Source organism: Parasteatoda tepidariorum, chromosome 9, assembly GCF_982258835.1.
Source record: "Parasteatoda tepidariorum strain Cologne lab strain chromosome 9, Ptep-v5.0, whole genome shotgun sequence".
Lineage (NCBI taxonomy): Eukaryota > Metazoa > Arthropoda > Arachnida > Araneae > Theridiidae > Parasteatoda > Parasteatoda tepidariorum.
Genome location: NC_141763.1, coordinates 96228659 through 96245507, shown reverse-complemented (window position 1 = coordinate 96245507; position 16849 = coordinate 96228659). Strand labels below are relative to the sequence as shown.

The window sequence follows — 16849 nt, the reverse complement described above, 5'->3', positions numbered from 1 at the left end:
AAATAATAACTATTCACTAAAAAAAATTTTGCATCGAATTATCTTTGAATAAACGAATTTTATAATTGTGTGAATATTTTTGTTTGTTTTCAATTCGCTTATTAAGTTCTTGAGCTATAACGAAATACGCATAAAGTAAAATTAACATTAAGGGATGAAAACTTGGATAGCTGTAGTGGTGTTTACCTTTTCTATTAATGTTTGCTGATTTGAAATCATGTCTCTTCCACGGAATTCTTAGGTTTCGCGAACACCATTTGGAAACTATTGGTCTACGGAACACTTTCAATGACTTATGATGTTATGATTAGCTCTTCAAATGTCAAGATGCGGTGTTATTAATTCGAAGACCTAATCCTGACTATACTGATGGATTAGTACAGACGATATTATAAATCACAATGTTTTTTTTTGACTAAACATAGATTATTATTTTTTGTTGTTGACGTATTTGGATTTCCGTCCCTTAAAAAATATGGTTCCAGTATTTTGTTAAGAGTTGAGTGGTCGAAAGCTGACTATTAGAATCTCTTTCAAATTTCAGCAGATGAATTTTAGATGTTTTTTATTTCGTCTTCCTCATAAGTGATTCGTGCTTTCATGCATTTTCGGTTCTTTAATATTGACTGGCATTCTCTTAGTGTATGTACTTTTTGGAACCTTTATTTTTGAAAAAGATTTGATATGAAGGGGGGAGCCAGCCATGGTGGTAGCTCACCTCCCAATGATGTGTCCCGGATTTTAATCCCAACGATGGCTGGTCGATACGAATTTCTCACCCTGTTAACATCGACCTCAGAGCAGACGGAAAATATCCTCAGTGGTAGATATTTCATGGGTTAGAGTCTCCTTGACGTTAGGCTAACCGTGGGAGATTTTCGTGGTTTTCTCTATGTAACGCAATTGCGGGTTAGTTTCATCATTAAAAACAGTTTACATATATATGAAGACGTATCGTTACCAAACACTGGGTATATCAGTCTCATTGGTACGAGTGTTCGCAGTCACTTTACGGAAAGTTTCAAATCAAGTAAAAGTGGTGAATTCGATTTTTTTAAAAAAAAACTTTTACAGAAGTTAATTCGAAATGTTGAAAAAAAAACATATACTATGCGCTATTAAAGTAATAATTTAATTCGGAGAACTAAGTTTCATTGAGTAACGCCGTAATAAAAAAAAAATCCGGAAATAATTACTTTCTCCAGTTTCTAAACAGCGGAAATAATCATACACCATGGCTTCCTCTTCATACCACGTGATTATTTATCAGATCATTCTATTTTAAAACATACTGCGAAACATTTTATTGGAAAAAATGTTCATTATGATATTTGTTATTCTCCTGTTTAGTTTATTAGTTGCACCTTTCAAAGCTGACGATTCAGTGAGTGGTGAGTCATTTTTTACATGCGGATATAGTTTTTTGATTATTTCCATTTCAAATGGGAACCTATGTTTAGATCTTAGTCATTTAATGTTCGTAAGAATGTATTTAGTTTGTCCCCCCCCCCGAAAAAATATCAAATTTTCTTTTTATTGAATCATTCGAAAATTTAACATTTACAATTTAATATTTTATTTTATAATCGTCGTTGAACAGCCAACCCAATTTTGAGTTCACGACTACCAATATTCAAATCCGTGGCCTTGTAATTTTGAACTCAATCCAGAAGACATGGGAACTCCTGGATCAAGTATTGGGAGAAACTAGTCTTTGTTGAGAACTTTCTTGAGGAAATTAACCCATATTTGCGTTACATAGCGAGAAAAACCACGAATACCTGCCACGGTTAGCCCGATGGTAAGGGGACTCTAATCCATGATTCATCTACCACTGAGTATATTTTACGTCAACACTGTGGTCGGTGCAAAGCGTGTGCGGAATTCTTATCGTCCAGCCATCACTGGGATTCGAACTCTGGTCACTTCATTAGGAGGTGAGTGCTCTATCCCCTCACCTGAGCCACCTCGGCTCTACATTAGACAATTTTGTCACCGTCGTTGAACAGCCAACCCAATTATGAGTTTACGACTATTAATGTTCAACTCCGTTCTCTAGAGTAATTTTGAACTCATTCCAGAAGGCAAGGGATTTCCTAGATCAAGTATTGGGGAGAAAATTGCCTTCATGGAGGAATTTATGATGGAACTAATCTACATTTGCGTTACATGGAGAGGAAAATCTCCCACGGTTAGCCTAACGACCAGAGGACTCTAACCCATGTTTCGTCTAGCACTGCGGATATTTTACATCAGCACTTTGTCGGTGCAAGCCGTGGGCAAAATTAACCATTGACAATTTAAAAGAATATTTGCAACATAATTCTAAGCCGCGTTTTCAAATTATTCTGGAGGGTGTTTTTTTAAAGTGAGTTTTGAGTTTGGTAAGGAAACATTACAATTTGCGTAAAGAACTGAATTATAACTGAAACTATTTATTTTATGCACCTTTAAAAGCGTGGTATTGAATGTCTTCGATTTGAGTTGAACAATTCAAAGGAGTGTGTTAAGGAACATTTTATTTTAAGTTATCACCAGATTAAATGTTTATGTAGACTTTTAAGAGAGATGTCAAATCTAAACACCAATAATGGAGGAATCGTTAACCAAGCACACCATTACACTATTTTTGAATTAGTTTCGAGTTCGAAAGCGCCAATGTTACCATACTTTGGATATCGCCAATTGATTAGTTTCATTCGAATACTAAATGGCGTCAATTTATTTTCTTCTATGCTATTAAACATCTACAGAAATAAAAGTTCGTCATTTCATGTTCATGTCTGCATACGTAGGCTTTTAGTTGTGTAATAAGGATAATTAATATTTTAGTTTTTAAATACCCGTCAATTGTATATACCTGCAAAGAACGTCATCGTGGGTAAATCGTGATATTTGTCGATACAGAAGCCAATCAGGTTCGATACTTAAGCGTGATGTCGCTTATATCCAATTAAAAAAATCACATGGTTAGGGATAATCAAATCATATATCATAGATTTAAATCACATGTTAGGCATAATCACGTCATTTCTTCTCGAGTTGGAAGTATCCAATACCTGCAAGTGACGTAGTGTGGTATTTGTTTAAATTAGCAACTGTTCTTTCCATTCTATTTCGAGTAAGCCAAACCCGTCAAGTATCAATTCTCTTACGTGACACATTCTAAATTCTTTCACAAAGATTCTTTCACAAAGATTTCAATTCTTTCACGACATATTTACACAGAGACTTGACCAAAGGCAGAGCCCTGTGGATCATAAACAAACTAATTATGCAATGAAGTTGCCAGACACACAAAAAGCAAAAATATGTCACGGTTACAATAAAATACATAAACAAATAATAAATCTAAGTGAAGTAAGAAAAAAAAAATTGACGAGAAAGAATTATAATTCAACTAATTCGATGTACGATACGGCTCTATATTTAATTAGCTAATCGTTAATTAACATTCTAACTTATGTATAGAGAAACTTAGCTCAAATTTAACTAAAAAAAAAGTGGTTGTCATTACGCTGACTTCTCTCTCTAACTCGCCTTTTCGTCATTCACTATATTAGGGATCATTCCTGATAACGGTAGCCATAGTGACGCAAACTTATGAACATTTTTTCTAAAATAAGAAAGTAACTCGTTTTAAAATAAACATATGGAAAAAATAAGCTATAAAAACAAGTGAAAATTCTAAAAAATTAAATTCATACCAAATATGTTAACAAAAGGGAAGATAAACAATAAAACGGACGGCGTTATAGTACGGGAATATACTAAACAATTCGTGTTTTCAAATGATTTTGACTAAGGTTCAGATTATCTTTAATGAATATTTAACTTTTTTTTCTTCTTAAGTGCTTTGCACTTGAGGTGAAGCTAGAATTTTAAATCATAAGTACAGTAAATAATTATCTGAGCTTAGAACGGACAACTAACATATACTATATTTTAAAAGTTATTAAACTTTTTTAAAAGCGGCTTATACACTTAGAAGAAAATTTTCAAAATCTCTTTTTTTTACCAAATTTTTATGAGCTTAGATAATGCAGCGTTAGAATAACTTTTAAAAAATTAGATCACGAACGCTCTTTACTGTCACATAACTGAGGTTTTTAGCGTTAACGTTTTGTGCCTTTTTTAGAATTGGCGTAAAGGGCCACGGCTAAATTATGCTAAACTTAACCTAAAAGTCTTGAACTGCCCTGAGACTTAAGAATCGAGTTGTGAAATTGGAAACTTTAAAACGCTATTTCGCTCCGTGGTGGCTTAGGGTATAGATGGCTCGTTTCTCAATGAGGTGATCCGTGTTCGAAACCCAGCGATGGGTGGTTGATACAAATTCCGCACGTGGCAACGTACCCACCACAGGACTGACGTAGAATATCCTTAGTTTTAGACGGATTACGGGTTAGACTGTTCCTGTCGTCAGGCTAATCGAGGTAGGTTTTCGTGGTTTTCTTTTCCATGTAACACAAATTCGGATTAGTTTAATCAAAATGTCCTCCACGAAGGCAAATTTCACAAAATATTTGATCCAGTAGTTCCCTTGTCTTCTGGATTGGGTTCAAAATTACAAGGCTACAGAGTTGAACATTAATAGACATAAACTCAAAATTGGGCCGACTGTTCAACGATTTTTATAAAATAAAGATATTCTTTCTGTAAAGACAGAGCTTTCAAAAACAGTATATAGAAGTGAGGAAAAACCGTTTATGATGAAATGAAAGCAAAACATATTACCAATTTATTTATACATTTCTGGAAAGGACAAAGCAAATTGGATGCGTGCAAGTGATGTTAGTAAATCGGGGCATTTGCCAATTCGGAAATCAACCATCAGGTTCCACACATATGCGTGACGTTGCTTAGAGGTAATCCAATTACAATCTGATTCACCTCTTCTCGAGTTTCAGTTAGGTACTTGCAACTCGAGTAAAAGAGGATCACTGTTACACAGATACGTGACCTATGATCTCAGAGCGGCCATGTCGTATGATTATGCGGCATGTAAAAGATCCCTGGAGTGCCTTATTGGCTCTTTGGCACTTCCGGTAAAATTAAATTCCTAGTGCACTTTATCATCTAAATGGAGTCTCGGTGCTGCCATCTAGTGTGGCAGAAACTAGACATCCAAATTAACGTGGACAACGGTATCTCACCCATTGTGGTGGTCCTGAAAGAATGGATACCACTTCTGGAGAACGCACTAGGTCTGCTCATCGGCAAGACTGATTGTTCAGCTCATTGGAAATAAAAAAAAATGATCTCAGTGCCAGCTGATTGTTTATAAACAAGATGGCGTGTTTAAGTCGAGCTAAATTTCTTATCATAAATTGGAATGTTAATTAAAGTGAAATTAATTAAATTGAACGCCGTATCACTCATCGAATTCTTTAAAGTATAATTCTATCTCGGCAACGTCTTTCACTTGACTTATATTTATTATTTGCTCATATATTTTATTGTAACCGTGGTATATTTTCGCTTTGTGTACATGGCAACTTCGATGCATAGTTTGTTTATGTTCTGCAAGGCTTCGTGCCTATCCTTGTGTTAAGCAAAAAATTTATAATGAAGAAATTAAAATCTCTGTGAAAGAATATAGAATGTGTCACTTAAGAGAATTGATAATTGAGAGACTTGGCTTACTCGAAAAGAACAGTTGCTACTGTAAACAAATGCTTAATTTCAATAACCAATGAGAATCGAAATACCCATTCTACGTCACTTGCAGGCATCCCATTGTAGTTCCCTCCATTTTTTTTTTAAATTTCAGATGTCTCTTCGTGCAAGGGAGTGTTGTGCCACGACAGAAACACGTGCTTTCACGTCTATTTTACGTGCGATATCTCCAACAGCATCGACAATTCAACGGAGGATTACAGAGATTACATGACATGGTGCAACCAAGAACAATATTTCATATGTGGCATCAATTGCTTTGCGAACTCATTCCTTTGTGATGGTTACCTTGATTGCAATAACGGAACAGATGAAATCAACTGTGGTAATATTTTGAATTTTCTTTGTACTTATGCGTTATAGGGATGAAGGCCACCCCAATGATAAAAGCGAAATTGTCAAACTAATTTGTAATTGTGTAATTTGCCGATTGAGTCGCCATGTTTGTGAAGCAAAAAATAATGTAAGGGTAAATGCAATTCATTCATTTATAATTTGACTAGAAATAATTCTATCATATTTAATGCAGTCCTATAAGATTTATGAAAGACTTTTTGTTTCCAATATAAACCAAACGGAAAAATCCATTGTATTCAAGTCGGTAGAATCATGTGGCTATTCTCGACTAGTGACAGTATTTATCATTGTTCTTGAGCTTTGCATGAGCTGCACACATCGTTTGTCTAAAGCAGAGGTCGCCAAAGTGGTCTATATAGACCCCCAGGGGTCTATTTAACAAAAGCGGGGGTCGATCTGAGACAGGGGGGCGAATGGGGGTCGATCCGAATCGGAAGGGTCGATTGTGGATCGAGAAAAAAAACAGTTCTCAATATGCAAATCACACATACCTAATTAAGTATGCAAAATTTGTGAATTTTTTTTAATAATTGACTCAATATAAGTTTCTTTATGAAACATAAATTAATAAACGTATATTTATTGGGGTGAAACAAGTATTTACGTACCACCGCGCAGTGGCACGAACTCAGGGCAGTTTATAAGTCATATGCATATGTGCACTTGTCCAAATGTCACGTGTGACGAGCATTTACGTTACAAATGCAAATATCATATGCAGTTTCAGCCATCTTTGAAAACTGTGTTGAATATTTGCAGTGTCATTATTAAAACTTTTATAGTTTTGGATAATTAGTTATTGTTTCGATTAAACCATTCGTTTGGTTTAGATATCAGTTTTAATTATCAATGCACAAAAAAGAAGGTAAGCATTAATAATATGGATTAGTACAGCCCGCGACAAAACTATAGCACACTTTGTATTTTTTTAAAGAAAATTACAAAATTGACCAATTTTGAACCCTATATAGCGAACCTTGCAAAAAAAAAACACCAGGCACATCCATCTCATTGATCAAGAAGCACCTTAGTTACTTTACTTATTGTATCTACTTATGCATGATTACTTATTATTTAATAATAAGGTATTTAAATTTCAATACTAATATATTTTTCATAAAACTATTGTTACACAATGTACTATTACTTTAATAAATGTTCAAAATCATAAAATAAATGTACACAGTATCTAATAGAGTTTTATTTTAATTAATAGAAAATTACTTTCGTGGGGGTCGATGGAGATTTCGAAAAATTATATAGGGGTCGATGATCAAAAAAGTTTGGCGACCCCTGGTCTAAAGTAAGAACTCCCCTAGCCATTCCTCTGGACCCGTGGCTGTGACTATGGTAATGAGGTATAACTATTCCAAGTAGGGGTGTGGGGTCATTGTTTAGGACAGGTTTTGGCTCGGATGGGAGAGAGAGAGGGAATATTTTTCTTTGGTCTACTGTGTTAGTCCTAGAGTAAAGAGAAGCTACCCTCCCTGAAATGCACTATTCTTGTTTCCATAGCAGCAGACATCGTCAGATTTTGTGGCAGGGGGAGTTCTCACTTTAGACAAACTGCAGATTCAGTTTTGGTTTTCAAAGAATATTAGGTTTTTATCCAAAATAGTTTTTATTACTCTACATAAATGTTTAAACATATTATGTATATAATTTAAAAATGTTTATTGATTAAAATATATCATTATAACAAATAGAGAAATACATAATAGCTAAAGAAAAAAACGATGGTAATATCTTCAATAGGATTAAATAGAAACCTAATTATATATATGTAGTAGTTATTGATCATCATCCCCGAAACCATCTACTTCCTCGTTGAAAGGTGCCAGATTGTCTGCAAGGGAAAAGTCCCAGAATATTTAATTGATTTCAGAACTATTTAATTTAGCCTGTCTTTGTTCTGAAACTCTGCATGTAGGCAGTTCTCCGCTATCGATTTAGCTGTTATACTTATTTTCTTTCTTTATTAAATTTGTTAAGTCTAATTGTTAAATTAATTATAGTTGTAGTTTTATCTAGACACAAATTCTGGAATTAACCTGTGTTCAGGAAATAAGACTCGTGCAAATATCTAAAGAAAACATTTATTTAAGCTAAACAAAACAGATTCTACACACCCAGCGTGTTCTCGAAACATACCGCTGTTTAAAGAAGAATACACAGAAAAGCAAGTATCAAATTCGTGTCCCAACTTTTATACTGTGAAGATAGGGACCACTTCAGTTCGCTCACAAGAAATAATGATAGATACAGCAGTGACGCCACAATTGTATTTTTTCCTCCCTTACTCCACAAATCACTACATTTATTTATCAAAATTATTAGAAAAAAAATTAAAAATAAAGAAGAAAAAGAAGGTATAGTTCAAATTTCATTAAAAACAACGCTTAAAAATATCTTTTGATCTAATTTCAATTGAAACCTGTACCGGTTTCGTTGTCACATGGGTCCACCTTCATCAGTAACAATGACAGGGATGGCAAAACAAAAATGGAGTTAGACAGAAGTTACTGTTTGTCTATAGAAAGAAGTCTTCGTCTGGAGCAGTGGCGGTGAATATGGTTGCGAAGGTGGGTTTTTCGATCGGCGAGAGAAAGGAAAAAAAATGGGGTATAAGAGCTTCTCTCTTGGAAATGCGATTTTTCCATAGCAGCAGACAGCCTTAGACTATCTGGTGTGGGGAGTTCTTTCAATAGACAAACTATGAACCATACTATGAATGGTTGAGCTTGTAAAACTAAGCACAGATGGCACTACGGGTTAATATTCGTCTTAAGACTTCCAGGTTGCTACTTCCGATTGATTTTTAAGCTTAAACTTGAAAAGGGATGACAACAAATACTATTATACTAATAGTGTTTAAAATATAACGCATTCTTTCAAATTAAACTTCAACAAAGCAAACAACAAATGAATTCGAAACACTTCACAAGCATGCAATTCTAAAAATATCAAACGGTGATATTTTACATAAATATAGTCAAACAAGGCATAACACTCAAAAGATGGCAAACCTTACACTTTATTTATGTTCTAAAATTAATTTTCTTAAATTTCCTTTAGACTCACAACCAGTTAGAATTCGTAACTTATAGGAAATTCTTAAGAATGGTAAAATTATGCTTAAATTTATTCACAAATTACAATAATAAAACTTCTCGGAATATTAAGCCTGTTCATACATCGCCCCAGAAGCAATAAGATAAGCGGAGGAATACACCGGAAGTTTGCTAAATTTCTTCCGCTTTTAGGTAGCTTGTTATTGTTTACATTCAGTCAACCATCCATATTCTTTGTAAATAAAATGGTCGTCTCAAGGTCTAACGAATTTTCCGCTCTCACCCATTTTCCCTTTCTGTTTCCTTGGTTACTAAAAATATTACTTTTTCCCACAAAGCGGTGCGTTTTAGTAAGAAATGGGAATATTCTGGCGAGAAGAAAAATCACAATTTGTAGATACCATGATAACGGGAGAATAAATGTTTGGAGAGTAGGAAAACCGCGTAACTTTGAGAAGCTTATTCAATTTATAAAGAGTATAATAGAGATAAATATATAGTTAATAGTAACATCATGAAATTGATAGTAAGTATTAGAAAATAAAAATATATAATTAATGAAACAGCTTTAAAAGCTCCAAAAACTCTACGAAGTCTATAGGACTAACAATTTAGAAGTTATGAGAGTTAAGAGTATGAAGGGAAGTTAGGAATATAAAAAGTAAAATATTTTGCTTTTTTTTTGTGCATATGATCATTATTGCTTCGGAATGTTTACCTTTATCGACTTTCTTTTGGTTTCATTGCATTCAGAGTAAGAGAATAAATAAAAAGCAATACCTCTCTTGTTTAGATAGCTATGCCAGAAACCTAAATACATGTATAAGTACAAAATTTGTACTTTTTATACATAAAACTTTTATAATTTTTATAAATTCTTAAATGTTAGTCCTATCGATTTGGTTTTGAACACATGCGATTAGCCGAAATGAATACATAGGATTTAATACTTTAAGTAGTTGCATAGCAATGACAGAAAAAAACGTAACAAATCTCACTATATGAAATCATATAGTGAGGTTTGTCCCCTTGGGGGAGGAGGCAGATATCCATATAGGGCCATAGTTATGACTTTTAGAACTATTTCCAGCTTACGCCTAATTATTTTCGTAATAAGCCTTTATTAGTGACAGAGGAACTGGTCTAATTCCAGAATATTATTGACATCAGAATAATTTGAAAATTACACAAGGAGAAAAAATTGAAACATTTAGGCGGGCTCAGAAGTGTGGAAGCTCTAGGTCTGGGCCTCTCAGACTTTATGTCAAATCGGGCCTTGTTTACGCTGAAACTTAAGCGTTATCACAAGCATTTTTTTTTCTTCATGAAGCAACTACAGACCACATAATACATACCATCTTACTCATAGATGAATGACATTCATTGTATTAGTAAGATGGTATGAGATATTTTTTCCCCTCATGAAGCAACTACAGACCGCATTATACATACCATCTTACTCATAGATGAATGACATTCATTGTATTAGTAAGATGGTACAAAGAATTTTTTTTCTTCGTGAAGCAACTACAGACCACATAATACATACCATCTTACTCATAGATGAATGGCATTCAATGGATTAGTAAGATGGTATAAAGCATTCTTTTTTCTTCTTCATGAAGCAACTACAGACCACATAATACATACCATCTTACTCATAGATGAATGACATTCATTGTATTAGTAAGATGGTATAAAGCATTTTTTCTCCTTCATGAAGCAACTACAGACCACATTATACATACCATCTTACTCATAGATGAATGACATTCAATGTATTAGTAAGATGGTACAAAGAATTTTTTTTCTTCGTGAAGCAACTACAGACCACATAATACATACCATCTTACTCATAGATGAATGGCATTCAATGTATTAGTAAGATGGTATAAAGCATTTTTTTCCCCATCAGATAACTACACTTGTCGATCAGATCAGTACAAATGCAGTGATGGAGAATGTATTCCCGGTAGATGGGTGTGTGATGGTGACAGAGACTGCTCAGATGGAACGGATGAAAACGACTGCGTCTACGAGAGAGGCCTCTACCACAGGTGCAGAAACGGTCAACACGTTCGGAAACAGCAAGTCTGCGATGGTATATCTCAATGCGAAGATCTTTCAGATGAAGAAAATTGCAGTAATTTGTTTTCTTTATTATATTCTATCTCACAAATCAGTGCTTATATTATGTTTATTATTAAATATTATTAAATAAAACCATTATTATTAAATATGACACCGTTATTTATCGAACTTCAAGCCTTGATGGATTGAAAAGCAATTGCTTAAGTACAGAGAGTAGAAGATGCTGATTAATACTTACAAATGAATTATACTCAGTTGTTTAACCTAATATAAAAACCGATAAATATATAGGTGATTGGTACAAGGGTGACAGTATTTCAGTTTTTGTAGATTTGGATGAACTCCTATAACGAAACTTGCTGTATATAATTACAGAATAATAATTAAATTTGCATTCAAAATTAACTGAAAATAAAATACAATGAAAATCGTTATTAATAACTATGAACTTTTATTTATTATTATAACAAAAATTTCTGGTTCGAGAGGCTAAATATTTTTTTTAAAAAAAGAAGAAAAGTTTCAGAAATACAAATTTACAATGGCGGAAAGGAAAGTGCAACTCGGAAAGTTAATGGACATATCCCAACAGAGCCTAACCAACACCTCCTAGAAGGAAGAAGGCCTCAGCACGGATCAATTTAATAGTCCGACTTAACGGACATAAACTGTACAATAAATGAAAAATAAGAAAGATGTCCCTAAGTTCAGGCTACTAAAGGATCAAATTTCTTGTTTATGGTGACCCATGCTGAGGCTTTCTCTTTTCTAGGAGGTATTGTTCTAACCTTCCGTTGTAAAATCATAAATGCAAGTGACATATAGAATACACTTCACCAAGGAAAACATGATTTGGCTATTTATTGTAATAAAATGTTGCTAAGTATGCCAAAGCCTTTTGTCTTAGCCTTATGCCCTAAAATGTGTTGGCGGCTAAGAAATTGTGATAATTAATAACGACTTTTCAATCGAAACTAAACATGGTAGATTCAATGCAAATATAGCAAGAGGGAATCTCTAAAAAATGGTCACATGCCGTTGAATAAATAGACATGAATTACTTTTCATTGAAAAAATACAACAGTTTTTTTAATTACTGGAAATATATTTTTGCATGATTCTAATCTATGAATCGGTTTACGTTTGGTTAGGTTTTCATATTTTCAAATGATATTTGCCTTGAAAATATCCATACAAGTAGTTATTTTTAACACATAATAAAGAAGACGAGGGAAATACTAATTCAATATTATTACGTAAGCACATCTAAGATAGCTATTTTATTTGTTTTGGCCTCCCAGAGGAAAGGCACTGATGTCCTTCCACGGTTAATTATCCTCCAAGTTTATATTGTGCCATTTATTGAACCCCAGTGTCACAACAGTATAATATCAGCGTGAGCACAGTGTCACAAATTAGTTACGCTAAGATTTCCTCAACCCCTAAAACAAATGCGATTTATTCCAATAAATTCTAGAAAAGAGAAGTCCTCAGCACGGGTTTATATAATTTGATCCTTTAGTAGTCCAAACGTAATGATATCTTTCGTATTTACCTCCACTGCAATACCTTAGTAGCCCGAACGCAGTTTTCTTATTTTTCATTTACTGCGCAGTTTATGTTTGTTACGTCGGACTACTAAATTGATCCGTGCTGAGGCTTTCTCTCTTCTAGGAGTGTGTATTGTATGTGTGGGTGTGCGTGTTCGTGTAACGTAAAATGTTTTAACCAATCTTTTTATGTTATTTCTTCATCTAAATTATTCTTCTAAATTTAGTCTCAAAACTAAGTGCTTCCTCGCACTTTATTGTTCACATCCACCTCTTTCATTTCTATATTTAGATCGTAAATATGCAAGAATTAACATTTTAAGTTTTTCCTTAAACCGAACTGTGAGAACCATATTTTTCCCTCGACCTTTTTAATGAACCAATTGTAATTACTAATGTTTCCCATTTTTGCATGTGATTTAAGAGTCATCGGGACTTATTTGCAAGATCTTCCCTAACATACCATTAAACAGTACACCCTACTAACTAAATATTCACTTATTCTAATGTAATTAAAGCTTATTTACATCCTTGAGTAATTAATTTATGAATTTAATCTATAATGATATGCCATTAAAATACGTTTCTGTTTGTTTTAGCTAGGAGGCGCTGTAGGGGTTTCCACTGCGGTGGCCAACAATGCATTCACTCCAATTTCAGATGTGACGGTGACCGTGACTGTAGAGACGGCAGAGATGAGCATGACTGCGGAAAAAACACTTGTGACAGTGAGCGCCAAATAATGTGTGACGTGTATAGATGTGTGTCAAAAGATTATGTGTGTGACGGTGATTATGATTGCTCTGACAGAACAGACGAAAATAATTGTGGTAAGTTTTGATTATAATAACAATCAATATTACAGAAAATTGACAGTAAACAGATGAAATACAATCACCAGAGCGCGTAAGGGTACTAAAAACGAAGATATATATTAGGTAAGGGTTATTTATAAGTAGCTATTGCAAACACAGTATGCTATTGAACCTTTACATTTTTCACAATAAGTTTAAACTTATTAAAGTTTTATGACTGTACAAAACTTTATTACTTTTGATCTAATGATCGGATCTTCACGTTGTAGGGTTCAATCTTAATCGTTGGGGAGGATGACCTGAAATATGCTAATAAAATTAGTACAGATGATATTTTAGGTTACGAAATCAGAAACAAAAACGTACTTTTTCTGAATAAACATAACTTTTTTTTTGACGGATGATTCAAATTGCCAACTCCTGAAATATAGGGGGTAGCCACTAATCACAATATGGGAAACATGGTCCAAAACTGGACCCTTTAATGTTAATTATCTTACTTTTTGCGTATTTAACCATAACTCTAGAATTTTTATATTAAATGTCAAAAATTCGAATCCGTCGAAAAGAAATTATGTTTATTCAGAAAAAGTACGTTTTTGTGTCTGATTTTGTAATTTAAAATATCGTTTGCAATAATTAACTAGCATATTTGAGGTTATCCTTTCGAACCATTAATATTGAATCCTAGAAAGTAAATATCCTATTATTAGACCAAAAGTTATTCAGGGTAATCTTTTTTTTTTCCTTCTTTTTTTTGCGCACTCTATTTTGTCTTCAAATTTATTATTAATTTTTGTTGAACAAACACTAGATGGAGAATAACGAAAATAATTTCTATGGCTTTAAACACAATTTTGTGAAATATTAATTTGAACTTTTGGCATTTTCAATATTTTGCCGAAAGTCTTTCGGTTTATTAACGCTAAGAATGAAATTAGCCGGGGAAATTAGCAATACAAAGATGGTTCATTTCAGCCAATCAGCCAATACGGCACTAGTTTTTATTTTCGGAAAAATGCGTTTCAATTCTTTAAAATAATATACTTAGTTAAAAAAAAGTTAGAATGTCCTTATATATATATATATATATATATATATATATATATATATATATATATATATATATATATATATATATACTCTATAACAAAAAAATCGACGCTCCAAGAAGGAGTTGTCCGATTGAAACGAAAATTGGTGGATAGGAAGACAATGTACAGAATAGTAAATGATTAAAATTTCAGAACAATTGAATAATTTATTGCAGAGTTACAGTAACAAGTTCAATAAGGTGCTGACCCGCCTCTGGCCTGGATACAAGCTGCCACACGGCGTGGCATAGACCGATAAAGCTCCCGGATGGTTTCTTGCGGTATTTCCTGCCAGATTCGATCCAATTGTCGAACGAGGTCATCAACATTCCGTGCCAGATGCAATCGCCTTCCCATCATATCCCAGATATGCTCGATGGGAGAGAGATCTGGTGATCTGGCAGGCCAAGGAAGAGTTTGACAAGCTTGCAGACAGTTTATAGCAACACGTGCCGTATGTGGTCTGGCATTGTCCTGCTGAAAAACCAGCCCAGGGCGCTGCAAAAGTAACGGTAGTAAAGCAGGTCTTAGGATGTCGTCGACGAACCGCTGTGCAGTAAGTGTACCTCTAATGACGACCAAAGGGGTCCGGCTGTCAAAGGAAATGGCACCCCGACCATAATGCCTTGTTGAGAGCCGGTGTGGCGTGCAATAGTGAAGGCAGGATCCCCCCTCTGCCCTGTGCGTCTCCAAACACGTCTTCGATGATCGTCAGGACACAGTTGGAAGCGGGATTCGTCGCTAAAGACTATACGTCCCCAGTCGGCATCATTCCAGCCATATCTGTTCAAAACACTAATGCATACGAAATTTCAAAGCAATCGGATGATTACTTCTTGGTGCGTCGATTTTTTTGTTAAATTGAAGCTTCTTATGTTATATATATATATATATATATATATATATATATATATATATATATATATATATATATATATATATATATATATATATATATATATATATATATATATATATATATATATATATATATATGTATATATATATGTATATATATATATATGTATATATATATGTATATATATATATATGTATATATATATGTATATATATATGTATATGTATATATATATGTATATGTATATATATATGTATATATATATATATGTATATATATATATATATATATATATATATATATATATATATATATATATATATATATATATATATATATATATATATATATATATATATATATATATATATGTATATATATATATATGTATATATATATATATATATATATATATGTATATATATATATATATATATATATATATATATATATATATATATATATATATATATTATGAGTTAACGTTTATAGACTTCTAAATCATCCGACCGAAAGCGAAGGCATTTGGCACTCAGGGTGAAGTGGACGAGTCGGTGAAATGAGTTTTTGTCGAAGTGATCGAGACAATGAAGTGAACTTTCGGAGAAATGATCGCGTCGGTGATGAGAGCAGTCGACGAAATGATTAGTGTTGGTGAAGAGAGCAGTCGGCGAAATGATTATGTCGGTGAAGTGATAGAGGCAGTGAAATGAGTTAACGTCAAATAGATCGTGTCGGTGAAGTGAGCTTTCGACGAATTGATCGTGTCGGTGAAGAGAGATGTTGACTAAATAATCGTGTCAGTGATATGATTTGTCGGTTAAGTGATTATATACGATATTCCTATTAATTACTAATTCCTCCCTTTTACTTTGTAGATTCCTATTTACCATTTTAATAACTTTGCATTCTTCTCCCATTGCTATGTTCCTTATTCATTGCATCATTCTCCCATTGAATATTTAAAAATATAGTTATGAAACTGCAATATTAAAGACAATATTGTTTTGTTAGAAAAAGTAGAAATCAAAAAAACAATATATCTATCGAAGCTGAAATATTCATTGTTTTCTTAACTTCTATTTTTCTAAGAAAACTATACTTTCTTTAAATGAAATATTACGAAATATTTAAGATCTTAATACTGAAATCGTTTTTATTATCTTTTTCAGAAATAAATGGAAACATGAATATTGCGACGGAAAGAATACAACTAGATAACAGGTTGCAGAAGGCTAAAAGAAAACAATTGCCGAATAATAAAAGATAATAATAAAATTTATGAAATAAAACAAAACTGGCCTTTTTTCCCCCTTTAGTCTGAGCTTTATCT

The 16849-nt window shown here is 33.2% G+C and overlaps 1 protein-coding gene across 4 annotated transcripts in view; it reads left to right on the top strand.

The window, feature by feature from the left end:
- The first annotated feature begins 1243 nt into the window (after window positions 1-1243).
- Window positions 1244-16849, top strand: part of LOC107447799 (uncharacterized) — a 61142-nt gene continuing 45536 nt past the window's right edge. Inside the window, exons 1-5 of one of the 4 annotated variants that reach the window (XM_016062827.4) lie at window positions 1244-1391; window positions 5774-6004; window positions 11023-11250; window positions 13348-13578; window positions 16689-16813. In XM_016062827.4, coding sequence (XP_015918313.3) covers window positions 1316-1391; window positions 5774-6004; window positions 11023-11250; window positions 13348-13578; window positions 16689-16786 — 864 coding nt within the window. In that variant the 5' untranslated portion in view covers window positions 1244-1315 and the 3' untranslated portion in view covers window positions 16787-16813. Of the gene's footprint in view, window positions 1392-1804; window positions 1938-5773; window positions 6005-11022; window positions 11251-13347; window positions 13579-16688; window positions 16814-16849 lie in introns of those variants that run through there. The other 3 variants (XM_087152436.1, XM_087152435.1, XM_087152437.1) reach the window with 3 other exon arrangements.